Source organism: Chroicocephalus ridibundus, unplaced genomic scaffold, assembly GCF_963924245.1.
Source record: "Chroicocephalus ridibundus unplaced genomic scaffold, bChrRid1.1 SCAFFOLD_647, whole genome shotgun sequence".
Classification (NCBI taxonomy): domain Eukaryota; kingdom Metazoa; phylum Chordata; class Aves; order Charadriiformes; family Laridae; genus Chroicocephalus; species Chroicocephalus ridibundus.
In genome coordinates this window covers 1-14050 of record NW_026961581.1, presented here as the reverse complement: position 1 = coordinate 14050, position 14050 = coordinate 1, and the positions used below count along the sequence as shown (strand labels likewise).

Below are 14050 nucleotides of genomic sequence, written 5' to 3'. Positions count from 1 at the left end.
AGAGACCTATAGAGACCCATCAAGACCCATTGAGACCTATAGAGCCCTATAGAGCCCCATAGAGACCCATCAAGATCCATCAAGTCCCATAGAGACCCATCGAGACCCATCGAGAACTATAGAGCCCCACAGAGCCCCATCGAGATCCATAGAGACCTATAGAGCCCCATAGAGACCCATCAAGCCCCATAGAGACCCACAGAAACCCATCACGACCCATCGAGCCCCATAGAGACCTACAGAGACCCATTGAGCCCCATAGAGACCCATCGAGCCCCATAGAGACCTATAGAGACCTATAGAGACCCATCAAGCCCCATAGAGACCCACAGAAACCCATCGCGACCCATCGAGCCCCATAAAGACCCATCGAGCCCCATAGAGACCTATAGAGACCCATCAAGACCCAGAGAGACCCATCAAACCCCATCGTGCCCCACGGAGCCCCATTGCGTCCCACAGAGCCCCATAGAGCCCCATAGCGCCCCCTAGAGCCCTATAGAGCCCCATAGAGCCCTATAGAGCCCCATAGCGACCTATCGCACCCTATAGCAACCCACAGCGCCCCACAGCAACCCATAGAGCCCCGTTGCACCCTACAGAGCCCTATAGCGCCCCTTAGCACCCCATAGCAACCCATAGAGCCCCATAGCGCCCCACAGCAACCCATAGAGCCCCGTTGCACCCCACAGAGCCCTATAGCGCCCCTTAGTGCCCCATAGCAACCCATAGAGCCCCATAGCGCCCCTTAGCGCCCCACAGCAACCCATAGAACCCCATAGCACCCCGCTGTGCCCCACTGCCCCCCCACTGTGCCCCACTGACCCCTGTTTTGCCCCACTGACCCGCGCTGTGCCCCACTGACCCCCCCCGGCTGTGCCCCACTGCCCCCCCGCTGTGCCCCACTGCCCCCCGGCTGTGCTCCACTGCCCCCCGGCTGTGCCCCACTGCCCCCGCGCTGTGCCCCACTGACCCCCTGAATGTGCCCCACTGCCCCCCGCGCTGTGCCCCACTGCCCCCCGGCTGTGCCCCACTGCCCCCCCCGCTGTGCCCCACTGCCCCCCGCTGTGCCCCACTGCCCCCCCGCTGTGCCCCACTGACCCCCTGAATGTGCCCCACTGCCCCCCGCGCTGTGCCCCACTGCCCCCCCGCTGTGCCCCACTGCCCCCCCGCTGTGCCCCACTGACCCCCTGAATGTGCCCCACTGCCCCCCGCGCTGTGCCCCACTGCCCCCCCGGCTGTGCCCCACTGACCCCCCGCTGTGCCCCACTGCCCCCCGGCTGTGCCCCACTGACCCCGCTGTGCCCCACGGCGCTGCCCCCCGCAGGTGAAGGCCTTTGGGCCGGGGCTGGAGCCCAGCGGCTGCATCGTGGAGCACCCGGCGGAGTTCACCATCGACGCCCGCGGCGCCGGCAAGGGGCCCCTCAAGCTCTACGCCCAGGTGAGGGCACCCGTGGGTGCCGCTGGGTGACGGGGGGGCGGGGGCGGGTGCCCTTGAGCGACGAGGGGTGCCATTGGGTGCCATTGGGTGCCCTTGGGTGCCATCGCGTGCCCTTGGGTGATGTTGGGTGCTGTTGGGTGACAACGGGTGCCCTTGGAAGCCATTGGGTGATGCTGGGTGCCATCTTGCCGTTGGGTGACGACGGGTGCCGTTGGGTGACAATGGGTGCCCTTGGTTGCCCTTGAGTGACGATGGGTGCCATTGGGCGCCCTTGGGTGCCGTTGGGTGCCCTTGGGTGATGTTGGCTGCCGTTGGGTGACGATGGGTGCCCTTGGAAGCCATTGGGTGATGTTGGGTGCCGTCTTGCCCTTGGGTGATGATGGGTGCCATTGGGTGCCCTCAGGTGATGTTGGGTGCTGTGTTGCCGTTGGGTGACGATGGGTGCCATTGGGTGACAATGGGTGCCCTTGGTTGCCCTTGAGTGACGATGGGTGCTATTGGGCGCCCTTGGGTGCCGTTGGGTGCCCTTGGGTGATGTTGGCTGCCGTTGGGTGACGATGGGTGCCCTTGGAAGCCATTGGGTGATGTTGGGTGCCGTCTTGCCCTTGGGTGATGATGGGTGCCATTGGGTGCCCTCAGGTGATGTTGGGTGCTGTGTTGCCATTGGGTGACAATGGGTGCCCTTCGTTGCCCTTGGGTGACGATGGGTGCCATCTCGTGCTCTTGGGTGATGTTGGGTGCCATCACGTGCTCTTGGGTGATGTTGGGTGCCGTTAGGTGCCATCGCGTGCTGTTGGGTGATGTTGGGTGATGTTGGGTGACGATGGGTGCATTTGGATGCCGTTGGGTGATGTTGGGTGCCATTGGGTGACAATGGGTGCCCTTGGTTGCCCTTGGGTGATGTTGGGTGCCCTTGGGTGACGATGGGTGCCATTGCGTGCCCTTGGGCGCCCTTGGGTGCTGTTGGGTGACAATGGGTGCCCTTGGAAGCCATTGGGTGATGTTGGGTGCCGTCTTGCTGTTGGGTGACGATGGGTGCCGTTGGGTTACGATGGGTGCCATTGGGTGCCCTTGGGTGATGTTGGGTGCCCTTGGGTGCCCTTGGGTGCCGTTGGGTGCTGTTGGGTGATGATGGGTGCCCTTGGGTGATGATGGGTGCCATCACGTGCCCTTGGGTGCTGTTGGGTGCCAATGGGTGCCCTTGGGTGATGTTGGGTGCCATTGCATGCCCTTGGGTGATGGTGGCTGCCGTTGGATGACAATGGGTGCCCTTGGGTGATGATGGGTGCCGTTGGGTGCCCTTGGATGCCGTTGGCTGCCATTGGGTGACCGTGGGTGCCGTTGGGTGCCGTGGCATGCCCTTGGGTGATGTTGGTTGCCATTGGTTTCCCTTGGGTGACGATGGGTGCCCTTGGGTGATGTTGGGTGCTGTTGGCTGCCATTGGGTGCCGTTGGCTGCCATTGGGTGATGTTGGGTGCCTTTGGGTGCTGTTCCATGCCCTTGGTTGCCCTTGGGCGACAATGGGTGCCCTTGGGTGCCGTTGGTTGCCTTTGGCTGATGATGGGTGCCATTGGGTGCCCTTGGGTGATGTTGGGTGCCCTTGGGTGACGATGGTGCCATTGCGTGCCCTTGGGCGCCCTTGGGTGCTGTTGGGTGACAATGGGTGCCCTTGGAAGCCATTGGGTGATGTTGGGTGCCGTCTTGCTGTTGGGTGACGATGGGTGCCGTTGGGTACGATGGGTGCCATTGGGTGCCCTTGGGTGATGTTGGGTGCCGTTGGGTGATGATGGGTGCCCTTGGGTGCCACTGAGTGGTGTTGGGTGCCGTCTTGCCGTTGGGTGATGATGGGTGCCATTGGGTGATGATGGGTGCTCTTGGGTGACAATGGGTGCCCTTGGCTGCCTTTGGGTGACAGTGGGTGCCCTTGGGTGACAATGGGTGCCATTGGGTGCCCTTGGCCCATATTGGCTGCTGTTGGGTGACAATGGGTGCCATTGGGTGCCCTTGGGTGACGATGGGTGCCATTGCGTGCCCTTGGGTGGCGATGGGTGCCCTTGGGTGATGTTGGGTACTATTGGGTGCCCATGGGTGCCCTTGAGTGATGTTGGGTGCTCTTGGGTGACAATGGGTGCCCTTGGGTGCTGTTGGCTACCACTGAGTGATGATGGGTGCCATTGGGTCCTGTTGGGTGCCCTTGGAAGCCATTGGGTGCCATTGGGCGCCCTTGGGTGCCATCGCGTGCCCTTGGGTGATGTTGGCTGCCATTGGGTGACGATGGGTGCCCTTGGAAGCCATTGGGTGATGTTGGGTGCCGTCTTGCCGTTGGGTGATGATGGGTGCCATTGGGTGCCCTTGGGTGATGTTGGGCGCCGTTGTGTGACAATGGGTGCCATCGGGTGCCCTTGGGTGATGTTGGGTGCCGTTGCGTGACAATGGGTGCCATCGGGTGCCCTTGGGTGATGTTGGGTGCCGTTGGGTGACAATGGGTGCCATTGGGTGCCCTTGGGTGATGTTGGGTGCTGTTGGTTGACAATGGGTGCCCTTGGGTGCCATTGAGTGGTGTTGGGTGCCGTCTTGCCATTGGGTGACGATGGGTGCCCTTGGGCACCCTTGGGTGATGTTGGGTGCCGTTGGGTGCCGTTGGGTGCCGTTGGGTGCCATTAGGTGATGTTGGGTGCCCTTGGGTGCCATTGGGTGCCCTTGGGTGATGTGTGACAATGGGTGCCCTTGGGTGGTGTTGAGTGACAACGGGCGCCACTGGGTACCGTTGGGTGCTGTTGGCTACTCTTGGATGCCGCTGGGTGATGCTGGTCGCCACTGGGTGCCGGTGGGTGCCGGTGGGTGCCGACGGGTCCCCTCACCCCCACCCGCTGCCCGCAGGACGCCGAGGGGGTCCCCATCGACATCAAGGTGAAGGACAACGGGGACGGCACCTACCACTGCGTCTACGTGCCCACCAAGGCCATCAAGCACACCATCATCGTCACCTGGGGGGGCGTCACCACCCCCCGCAGCCCCTTCCGCGTGGGTGCCATGGGGGGGGGGCCCTGGGGTGCTGGGGTGGCCATGGGGTGTCACCATGGGGTGCTGGGCGTGGAGACGGGGGTCCATGGGGTGACGGGGACGGAGCGCCAGGCATGGAGACATGGGTCCCATGGGGGATGTTGGGTGCCGTTGGGTGACGATGGGTGACGATGGGTGACAATGGGTGACAATGGGTGACAATGGGTGACAATGGGTGACGACGGGTGACAATGGGTGACGACGGGTGCCGTTGATGGGCTGCTGGGCATGGAGATGGGGATCCATGGGGTGATGGGTATGGAGATGGGGGTCCAAGACCTATGGGGTGCTAGGGTGGCCATGGGGGGCCACCACGGGGTGCTGGGCGTGGAGATGGGGGTCCCGTGGGGTGATGGGGATGGGTATGGAGATGGGGGTCCCAGACCTATGGGGTGCTGGGGTGGCCATGGGGTGTCACCATGGGGTGATGGAGGTGGAGATGGGGGTCCCATGGGGTGATGGGGTCCCATGGGGTGATGGGGTTCCATTGGGTGATGGAGATGGAGATGGGGGTCCCGTGGGGTGATGGGTGTCCCATGGGGTGATGGAGATGGGGGTCCCATGGGGTGATGGGGTTCCATGGGGTGATGGAGGTGGAGATGGGGGTCCCATGGGGTGATGGGTGCCCCATGGGGTGATGGAGGTGGAGATGGGGGTCCCATGGGGTGATGGGGTCCCATGGGGTGATGGAGGTGGAGATGGGGGTCCCATGGGGTGATGGGGTCCCATGGGGTGATGGAGGTGGAGATGGGGGTCCCGTGGGGTGATGGGTGTCCCATGGGGTGATGGAGGTGGAGATGGGGGTCCCGTGGGGTGATGGGTGTCCCATGGGGTGATGGAGGTGGAGATGGGGGTCCCGTGGGGTGATGGGTGTCCCATGGGGTGATGGAGGTGGAGATGGGGGTCCCGTGGGGTGATGGGTGCCCCATGGGGTGATGGAGATGGAGATGGGGGTCCCATGGGGTGATGGAGATGGAGATGGGTGCCCCATGGGGTGATGGGTGCCCCATGGGGTGATGGAGGTGGAGATGGGGGTCCCATGGGGTGATGGGGTTCCATGGGGTGATGGAGGTGGAGATGGGGGTCCCATGGGGTGATGGGGTCCCATGGGGTGATGGGTGCCCCATGGGGTGATGGAGGTGGAGATGGGTGCCCCATGGGGTGATGGGTGCCCCATGGGGTGATGGAGGTGGAGATATGGGTCCTATGGGGTGATGGGTGCCCCATGGGGTGATGGAGGTGGAGATGGGTGCCCCATGGGGTGATGGAGATGGGTGCCCCATGGGGTGATGGGTGCCCCATGGGGTGATGGAGACGGGGTGGCGCAGGGTGGCGGTGGGAGAGTCCCAGACCCACGGCGGAACGGCTCCGACGCCGAGGGCGGCGGGCAGGGGGCTGGTCCGTGGGGGGGCAGAAGCGGGGGGGCTGCGTGTGGGGCGAGGGGGCGGGTGACGCCCCGGTGCCCCCCAACCCCCCGGCGCCCGCAGGTGGCCGTGGGCGAGGGCAGCCACCCCGGCAGGGTGAAGGTCTACGGGCCGGGCGTGGAGAAGACGGGGCTGAAGGCCAACGAACCCACCTACTTCACCGTGGACTGCAGCGAGGCCGGGCAGGGTGGGTGCCCCACGCCGGGGGGTGGGTGGGGTGGGGTGGGTGGGCACCCACCACCCGTGGGCACCCCGCTGATGGTGGGGGGGGAGGTGGGACAACCAGGTCCTGCAGCTCCGGTCCTGGGTTTGCAGCGTCTGGGCCACGTCCTGCATCCCTGGTGCTGGTCCACCAGCCCTGGTCCATGTCCACCAGCCCTGGTCCTGGTCCATCACCCCTGGTCCTGGTCCTTCAGCCCTGGTCCATGTCCACCAGTCCTGGTCCTGGTCCATCACCCCTGGTCCTGGTCCTTCAGCCCTGGTCCATGTCCACCAGCCCTGGTCCTGGTCCTGGTCCATGTCCACCAGTCCTGGTCCTGGTCCTTGTCATGGTCCTTCAGCCCTGGTCCAGGTCCATCACCCCTGGTCCTGGTCCACCAGCCCTGGTCCATGTCCACCAGCCCTGGTCCTTCATCCCTGGTCCATCCCCCTTGGTCCAGCATCTCTGCTCCTTCATCCCTTCTCCATCACCCCTGGTCCAGGTCCATCATCCCTGGTCACCATGCCTGGTCCTTCAGCCCTGGTCCAGGTCCATCATCCCTGGTCCTTCATCCCTGGTCCTTCATCCCTGGTCCTTCCGCCCTGGTCCTTCCGCCCTGGTCCACGTCCACCATCCCTGGTCCATGTCCACCATCCCTGGTCCTTCATCCCTGGTCCTGGTCCTGGTCCTGGTCCTGGTCCAGGTCCTTCAGCCCTGGTCCTTCAGCCCTGGTCCTTCAGCCCTGCTCCATGTCCACCAGCCCTGGTCCTTTATCTCTGGTCCTGGTCCTGGTCCTTTATCCCTGGTCCTGGTCCTGGTCCTTCAGCCCTGGTCCTTCAGTCCTGGTCCAGGTCCTTCAGCCCTGGTCCTGGTGCACCATCCCTGGTCCAGCATCCCTGGTCTTTCATCCCTGGTCCCGGTCCACCATCCCTTCTCCATCACCCCTGGTCCGGGTCCATCGTCCCTGGTCACCATCCCTGGTCCATCATCTGTGGTCCAGGTCCATCATCCCTGGTCCAGGTCCATCATCCTTGGTCCAGCATCTCCGATCCAGGTCCATGCCCCCTGGTCCTTCACGCCTGGTCCAGGTCCATCCCCCCTGGTCCATCATCTCTGCTCCTTCATCCCTTCTCCATCACCCCTGGTCCGGGTCCATCATCCCTGGTCACCGTTCCTGGTCCATCATCTGTGGTCCAGGTCCATCCCCCCTGGTCCTTCATCCCTGGTCCATCCCCCTTGGTCCAGCATCTCTGGTCCTTCATCCCTTCTCCATCACCCCTGGTCCGCGTCCATCGTCCCTGGTCCTTCATCCCTGGTCCAGGTCCATTGTCCCTGGTCACCATCCCTGGTCCTTCATCCCTGGTCCAGGTCCATCCCCCCTGGTCCTTCATCCCTGGTCCAGGTCCGTCATCCTTGGTCCAGCATCTCTGGTCCTTCATCCCTTCTCCATCACCCCTGGTCTGCGTCCATTGTCCCTGGTCACCATCCCTGGTCCGTCATCCCTGGTCCATCATCCCTGGTCCTTCATCCCTGGTCCAGGTCCATCCCCCCTGGTCCTTCATCCCTGGTCCAGGTCCACCATTCCTTGTCCTTCAGCCCTGGTCCATCCCCCCTGGTCCTTCAGCCCTGATCCATGTCCACCAGTCCTGGTCCTGGTCCTTGAGCCCTGGTCCTTCAGCCCTGGTCCATGTCCACCATCCCTGGTCCTGGTCCTTGTCCTGGTCCTTCAGCCCTGGTCCAGGTCCATCCCCCCTGGTCCATCCCCCCTGGTCCATCCCCCCTGGTCCATCATCCCTGGTCCTTCATCCCTGGTCCAGGTCCATCATCCCTGGTCCATCCCCCTTGGTCCAGCATCTCTGGTCCTTCATCCCTTCTCCATCACCCCTGGTCCAGGTCCGTCATCCCTGGTCACCATCCCTGGTCCGTCATCCCTGGTCCTTCATCCCTGGTCCTTCCACCATCCCTGGTCCAGGTCCATCATCCCTGGTCCATCGTCCCTGGTCCTTCATCCCTGGTCCTTCATCCCTGGTCACCATCCCTGGTCCATCATCCCTGGTCCATCATCCCTGGTCCATCATCCCTGGTCACCATCCCTGGTCCATCGTCCCTGGTCCATCATCCCTGGTCACCATCCCTGGTCCATCATCCCTGGTCCTTCATCCCTGGTCCATCATCCCTGGTCCATCGTCCCTGGTCCTTCATCCCTGGTCCATCATCCCTGGTCACCATCCCTGGTCCATCATCCCTGGTCCATCATCCCTGGTCACCATCCCTGGTCCATCGTCCCTGGTCCATCATCCCTGGTCACCATCCCTGGTCCATCATCCCTGGTCCTTCATCCCTGGTCCATCATCCCTGGTCCATCATCCCTGGTCACCATCCCTGGTCCTTCATCCCTGGTCCTTCATCCCTGGTCCATCATCCCTGGTCCATCATCCCTGGTCACCGTCCCTGGTCCATCATCCCTGGTCCATCGTCCCTGGTCCTTCATCCCTGGTCACCATCCCTGGTCCTTCATCCCTGGTCCTTCATCCCTGGTCCATCATCCCTGGTCCATCATCCCTGGTCCATCATCCCTGGTCACCATCCCTGGTCCATCATCCCTGGTCCTTCACCCCTGGTCCATCAGCCTTGGTCCAGGTCCATCACCCCCCATCCCTCCTCCCGCCCCCCTCGAAGAGGCGTGGGGTGACGGCGGGTGGGGTGGGGGGGGTGGTGCGGTGTGGGGGTGACGCGACGGAGGGCGGGGGGGGTTTGACGTCCCCAACCCCGCAGGTGACGTCAGCATCGGCATCAAGTGCTCGCCGGGGGTGGTGGGGCCGCAGGAGGCCGACATCGACTTCGACATCATCAAGAACGACAACGACACCTTCACGGTCAAGTACACGCCGCCGGGCGCCGGGCTCTACACCATCATGGTGCTCTTCGCCAACCAGGTACCCCCCCGGCCCCACGGCTGCCCCCCAACCGCCCCCCAACCGCCCCCCCGCCTTTGGGGGGGTGTCACCTCGTCACCTCCCCCCGGCGTGTCCTCGCGTCCCGTCCCCAGGAGATCCCCAGCAGCCCCTTCCGCGTCGAGGTGGACCCGTCCCACGACGCCACCAAGGTCAAGGCGGAGGGACCCGGGCTCAGCCCCACGGGTGAGGGGGCGCCGGGGGGTGCCGTGGGGCTGGGGGCTGTGGGGCTGGGGGGGGGGGGCGGGAGCTCTGGGGGCTGGGGGGCTGGGGAGCTGGGGGGTTGGGGGGCAGGGGGCCTGGGTGGTGTGGGGCAGAAGCTCTGGGTGCTGTGGGGCAGGGAGTCTGGGAGCTGCGGGGCAGGGGCGGTGGGGAGCTGGGGGGTTGGGGGGCTGGGGGGCTAGGGGCCTGGGCGGTGTGGGGCAGGAGCTCTGGGGGCTGTGGGGCAGGGGGTCTGGGAGCTGTGGGGCAGGGGCGGTGGGGAGCTGTGGGGTTGGGGGTCTGGGTGCTGTGGGGTTGGGGGTCTGGGGGTTGTGGGGCAGGAGCTCTGGGGGCTGGGGGTCTGGGTGCTGTGGGGCAGGGGCGGTAGGGAGCTGTGGGGTTGGGGGTCTGGGAGCTGTGGGGCAGGGTGTGGTGGGTCCGGGCGCTATGGGGCAGGGTGCTGTGGGTCGGGGCGCTGTGGGTCTGCGGGTGCTGTGGGGCAGGGTGCCATGGGTCTGTGGGCGCTATGGGTCGGGGCACTATGGGTCTGTGGGCGCTGTGGGTCCGGGCACTGTGGGTCAGGGCGCTGTGGCGCTGTGGGTCTGTGGGCGCTATGGGGCAGGGTGCCGTGGGTCGGGGCGCGGTGGGTCCGGGCGCTATGGGGCAGGGTGCCGTGGGTCGGTGGGTCTGGGGGCGCTATGGGTCCGGGCGCTGTGGGTCGGTGGGTCTGGGGGCGCTATGGGGCAGGGTGCCGTGGGTCTGGGGGCGCTATGGGTCTGTGGGCGCTATGGGTCGGGGCGCGGTGGGTCCGGGCGCTATGGGGCAGGGTGGCGTGGGTCTGGGGGTGCTATGGGGCAGGGTGCCGTGGGTCGGTGGGTCTGGGGGCGCTATGGGGCAGGGTGCCGTGGGTCGGTGGGTGCTATGGGTCCGGGCGCTGTGGGTCTGGGGGCGCTATGGGGCAGGGTGCCGTGGGTCGGTGGGTCTGGGGGCGCTATGGGGCAGGGTGCCGTGGGTCTGTGGGCGCTATGGGTTGGGGCGCTGTGGGTCGGGGCGCTGTGGGGCAGGGTGCCGTGGGTCTGTGGGCGCTATGGATCTGTGGGCGCTGTGGGTCGGGGCGCTATGGGGCAGGGTGCCGTGGGTCTGTGGGCGCTATGGGTTGGGGCGCTGTGGGTCTGTGGGCGCTATGGGGCAGGGTGCCGTGGGTCGGTGGGTCTGTGGGCGCTATGGGGCAGGGTGCCGTGGGTCGGGGCGCGGTGGGTCCGGGCGCGCGGTGGGTCCGGGCGGTGCCGAGCGGGGCGGCCTCGCGCAGGCCCCGTGGCGGGAAAAACCGACGCACTTCCGGGCGGTGGCGCGCGGCGCGGGGAAGGCGGCGCTGGGGGTGCAGTTCGGGGGGGCGGGGCCGGGCCCGGCCGTCACCGACTTCGAGGTGATCGACAACCGCGACTACACCCACACCGTCAAGTACACCCCGCTGCGCGAGGTGCGTCTGCCCCACTGCGACCCACAGCGACCCATAGCGACCCACAGCCTGACCCATGGGCACCACAGCCTGCCCCATAGCGACCCACAGCGACCCACAGCCCGCCCCACAGGGACATCCCCCCATAGGGCACCCATCCCCGCTCCTACACCCCGCTGCGCGAGGTGCGTCTGCCCCACAGCGACCCACAGCCTGACCCATAGCGACCCATAGCGACGCACAGCCTGCCCCACAGCGACCCATAGCCTGACCCACAGGGACATCCCCCCATAGGGCACCCATCCCCGCTCCTATACCCCGCTCCAGGAGGTGGGTCTGCCCCATAGCGACCCATAGCGACCCACAGCCTGCCCCACAGCGACCCACAGCGCCCCACAGGGACATCCCCCCATAGGGCACCCATCCCCCCTCCTATACCCCGCTCCAGGAGGTGGGTCTGCCCCACAGCGACCCATAGCGACCCACAGCCTGCCCAGTAGCGACCCATAGCGACCCACAGCCTGCCCCATAGAGCACCACAGCCTGACCCATAGGGCACCACAGCCTGCCCCACAGCCCGCCCCACAGGGACATCCCCCCATAGGGCACCCATCCCCGCTCCTACACCCCGCTCCAGGAGGTGGGTCTGCCCCATAGCGACCCACAGCGACCCATAGGGCACCACAGCCTGCCCCATAGCGACCCATAGCGACCCACAGCCCGCCCCACAGGGACATCCCCCCATAGGGTACCCATCCCCGCTCCTACACCCCGCTCCAGGAGGTGCGTCCGCCCCACAGCGACCCATAGCAACCCATAGCCTGCCCCATAGCGACCCACAGCCCGCCCCACAGGGACATCCCCCCATAGGGCACCCATCCCCGCTCCTACACCCCGCTCCAGGAGGTGGGTCTGCCCCATAGCGACCCATAGCGACCCGCAGCCTGCCCCATAGCGACCCATAGTGACCCACAGCCTGCCCCATAGCGACCCATAGCGTGCCCCACAAGGACATCCCCCATAGGGCACCCATCCCCCTTCCTACACGCCGCTGCGCGAGGTGCGTCTGCCCCATAGCGACCCATAGCCTGCCCCATAGCGACCCATAGAGCACCATAGCCTGCCCCATAGCGCCCCACAGCCTGCCCCACAGGGACATCCCCCCATAGGGCACCAGCCCATGGGGCACCTGCTCCCACGCCCCGCTCCAGCAGTGGGCTCTGCCCACAGCGCCCCACAGCGCCCCACAGCGCCCCCACCCAGGGACACCCCCCCCCCCCCCACGGTCACGGGAACCCCCCACTCCGGGACCTGAACCCCCACCTTCTGCCCCCCAAGTCCGTCCCCCCCCCAGTTACCCCCCAGCCCCCCAGCTCCCCCCCCCCAGGACCCACGGGTGACCCCAACCTCCCCCCCAGCCCCCCAAATGCCCCCCCCAGCACCCAGGGGTCACCCAGGCCCCCGTAGCCCCCCCAAATTCCCCCCCCAGCCCCCCAACTCCCCCCCCGGGTGACCCCAGCCCCCCCCCAGCCCCCCAACTCCCCCCCCCAGAACCCCCGGGTGACCCCAGCCCCCCAAATCCCCCCCCAGCCCCCCCAGTCCCCCCCCCCAGCACCCATGTGCCCCCCCCCAGCCCCCCAACTCCCCCCCCCAGGACCCATGTGCCACCCCAGCCCCCCAACTCCCCCCCCCCCCCGCAGAACCCCCGGGTGACCCCATGTGCCCCCCCCCAGCCCCCCAACTCCCCCCCCCAGAATGCCCGGGTGACCCCAGCCCCCCAAATCCCCCCCCCCAGCCCCCCCCCAGCACCCATGGGTCACCCAGGCCCCCCGTAGCCCCCCCAAATTCCCCCCCCCCCCAACACCCATGTGCCCCCCCCAACCCTCCAACTCCCCCCCCCAGAACCCCCGGGTGACCCCAGCCCCCCCCCAGCCCCCCAACTCCCCCCCCCCCATCACCCAACTCCCCCCCCCGTCCCCGGTTCCCCATCGCCCCCCCGCTGTGTTGGGGGGGTGGGGGGTGGGTGGGTGTTGAGGGGGGGTTTCCCGCCCCCCCCCCCCGTGACGTGTGTTTTCGGGGGGGTCCCCGCAGGGCCCCCTGTCGGTGGCCGTCACCTACGGGGGGACCCGATCCCCCAGAGCCCCTTCGCCGTCAGCGTGGCCCCCCCCCTGCAGCTCGGCAGGGTCAAGGTGCAGGGGCTCAGCAGCAGTGAGTGGGGGGGGGCACCTCGGGGGGGCGGGGGGGGGGGGCACCCCCCCATCTTGGGGGGGGGGGCACCTCAGTGGGGTGGGACCCCCATGTGTGGGGCGGGGGGGGGGCTGTGGGACCCCCCGTGTGGGGAGTTGGGGGGGGGGGTGGGGGGGGTGTTCGGGACCCCCATCTGGAGGGTGGGGGGGGGCACCTGGGGGGGGGGCACCCCCCCATCTTGGGGGGGGGGGGGGCACCTCAGTGGGGTGGGACCCCCATGTGTGGGGCGGGGGGGGGGCTGTGGGACCCCCGTGTGGGGAGTTGGGGGGGGGGGGGGTGTTCGGGACCCCCATCTGGAGGGTGGGGGGGGGCACCTGGGGGGGGGGCACCCCCCCATCTTGGGGGGGGGGGGCACCTCAGTGGGGTGGGACCCCCATGTGTGGGGCGGGGGGGGGGGGGCTGTGGGACCCCCCTGTGGGGAGTTGGGGGGGGGGGGTGGGGGGGGTGTTCGGGACCCCCATCTGGAGGGTGGGGGGGGGCACCTTGGGGGGGGCACCTTGGCGGGGGGGGGGGACCTGGGGTGGGGGGCACCTTAGTGGGGTGGGACCCCCCATGTGTGGGGCGGGGGGGGGGGGCTGTGGGACCCCCGTGTGTGTGGGGGGGGGGGGGGTGTTTGGGACCCCCGTCCGTGGGGGGGGGTGTGTGTGACCCCCCCGAGCCCTATATTCCCCCCCCCCCCCAGAGGTGTGTGTGTGACCCCCCCTGACCCCCCCCGACCCCCATGTCCCCCCCTGACCCCCATATCCCCCCCCCCGAGGTGCGTGTGAGCCCCCCGTGCCCCCCCCGCCCCCCATGTCCCCCCCCAGAGGTGTGTGAGCCCCCCATGTCCCCCCCCGTGTCCCCCCCGACCCCCGTGTCCCCCCCTAGAGGAGCGTGTGAGCCCCCATGTCCCCCCCCGAGGTGTGTGTGACCCCCATATCCCCCCCCAGAGGAGCGTGTGACCCCCATGTCCCCCCCCGCCCCCCATATCCCCCCCCGAGGTGTGTGTGCCCCCCCCGTGTCCCCCTCCGACCCCCGTGTCCCCCCCCAGAGGAGCGTGTGACCCCCGTGCCCCCCCTGCC

At 67.4% G+C, this 14050-nt stretch overlaps 1 protein-coding gene across 1 annotated transcript in view; it reads left to right on the top strand.

Moving 5' to 3' along the window:
- The window catches only part of LOC134509492 (filamin-C-like), a gene marked incomplete at its 3' end in the record, with an annotated part of 28869 nt that extends 15892 nt beyond the window's left edge, over positions 1 to 12977 (top strand). The window contains exons 11-17 of the mRNA XM_063322035.1: positions 1328 to 1441; positions 4323 to 4466; positions 5993 to 6116; positions 8904 to 9064; positions 9178 to 9268; positions 10593 to 10763; positions 12834 to 12977. Of these exons, the coding sequence (XP_063178105.1) occupies positions 1328 to 1441; positions 4323 to 4466; positions 5993 to 6116; positions 8904 to 9064; positions 9178 to 9268; positions 10593 to 10763; positions 12834 to 12977 (949 nt within the window). The remainder of the gene's footprint in view (positions 1 to 1327; positions 1442 to 4322; positions 4467 to 5992; positions 6117 to 8903; positions 9065 to 9177; positions 9269 to 10592; positions 10764 to 12833) is intronic.
- Between the last annotated feature and the right edge of the window lie 1073 nt (positions 12978 to 14050).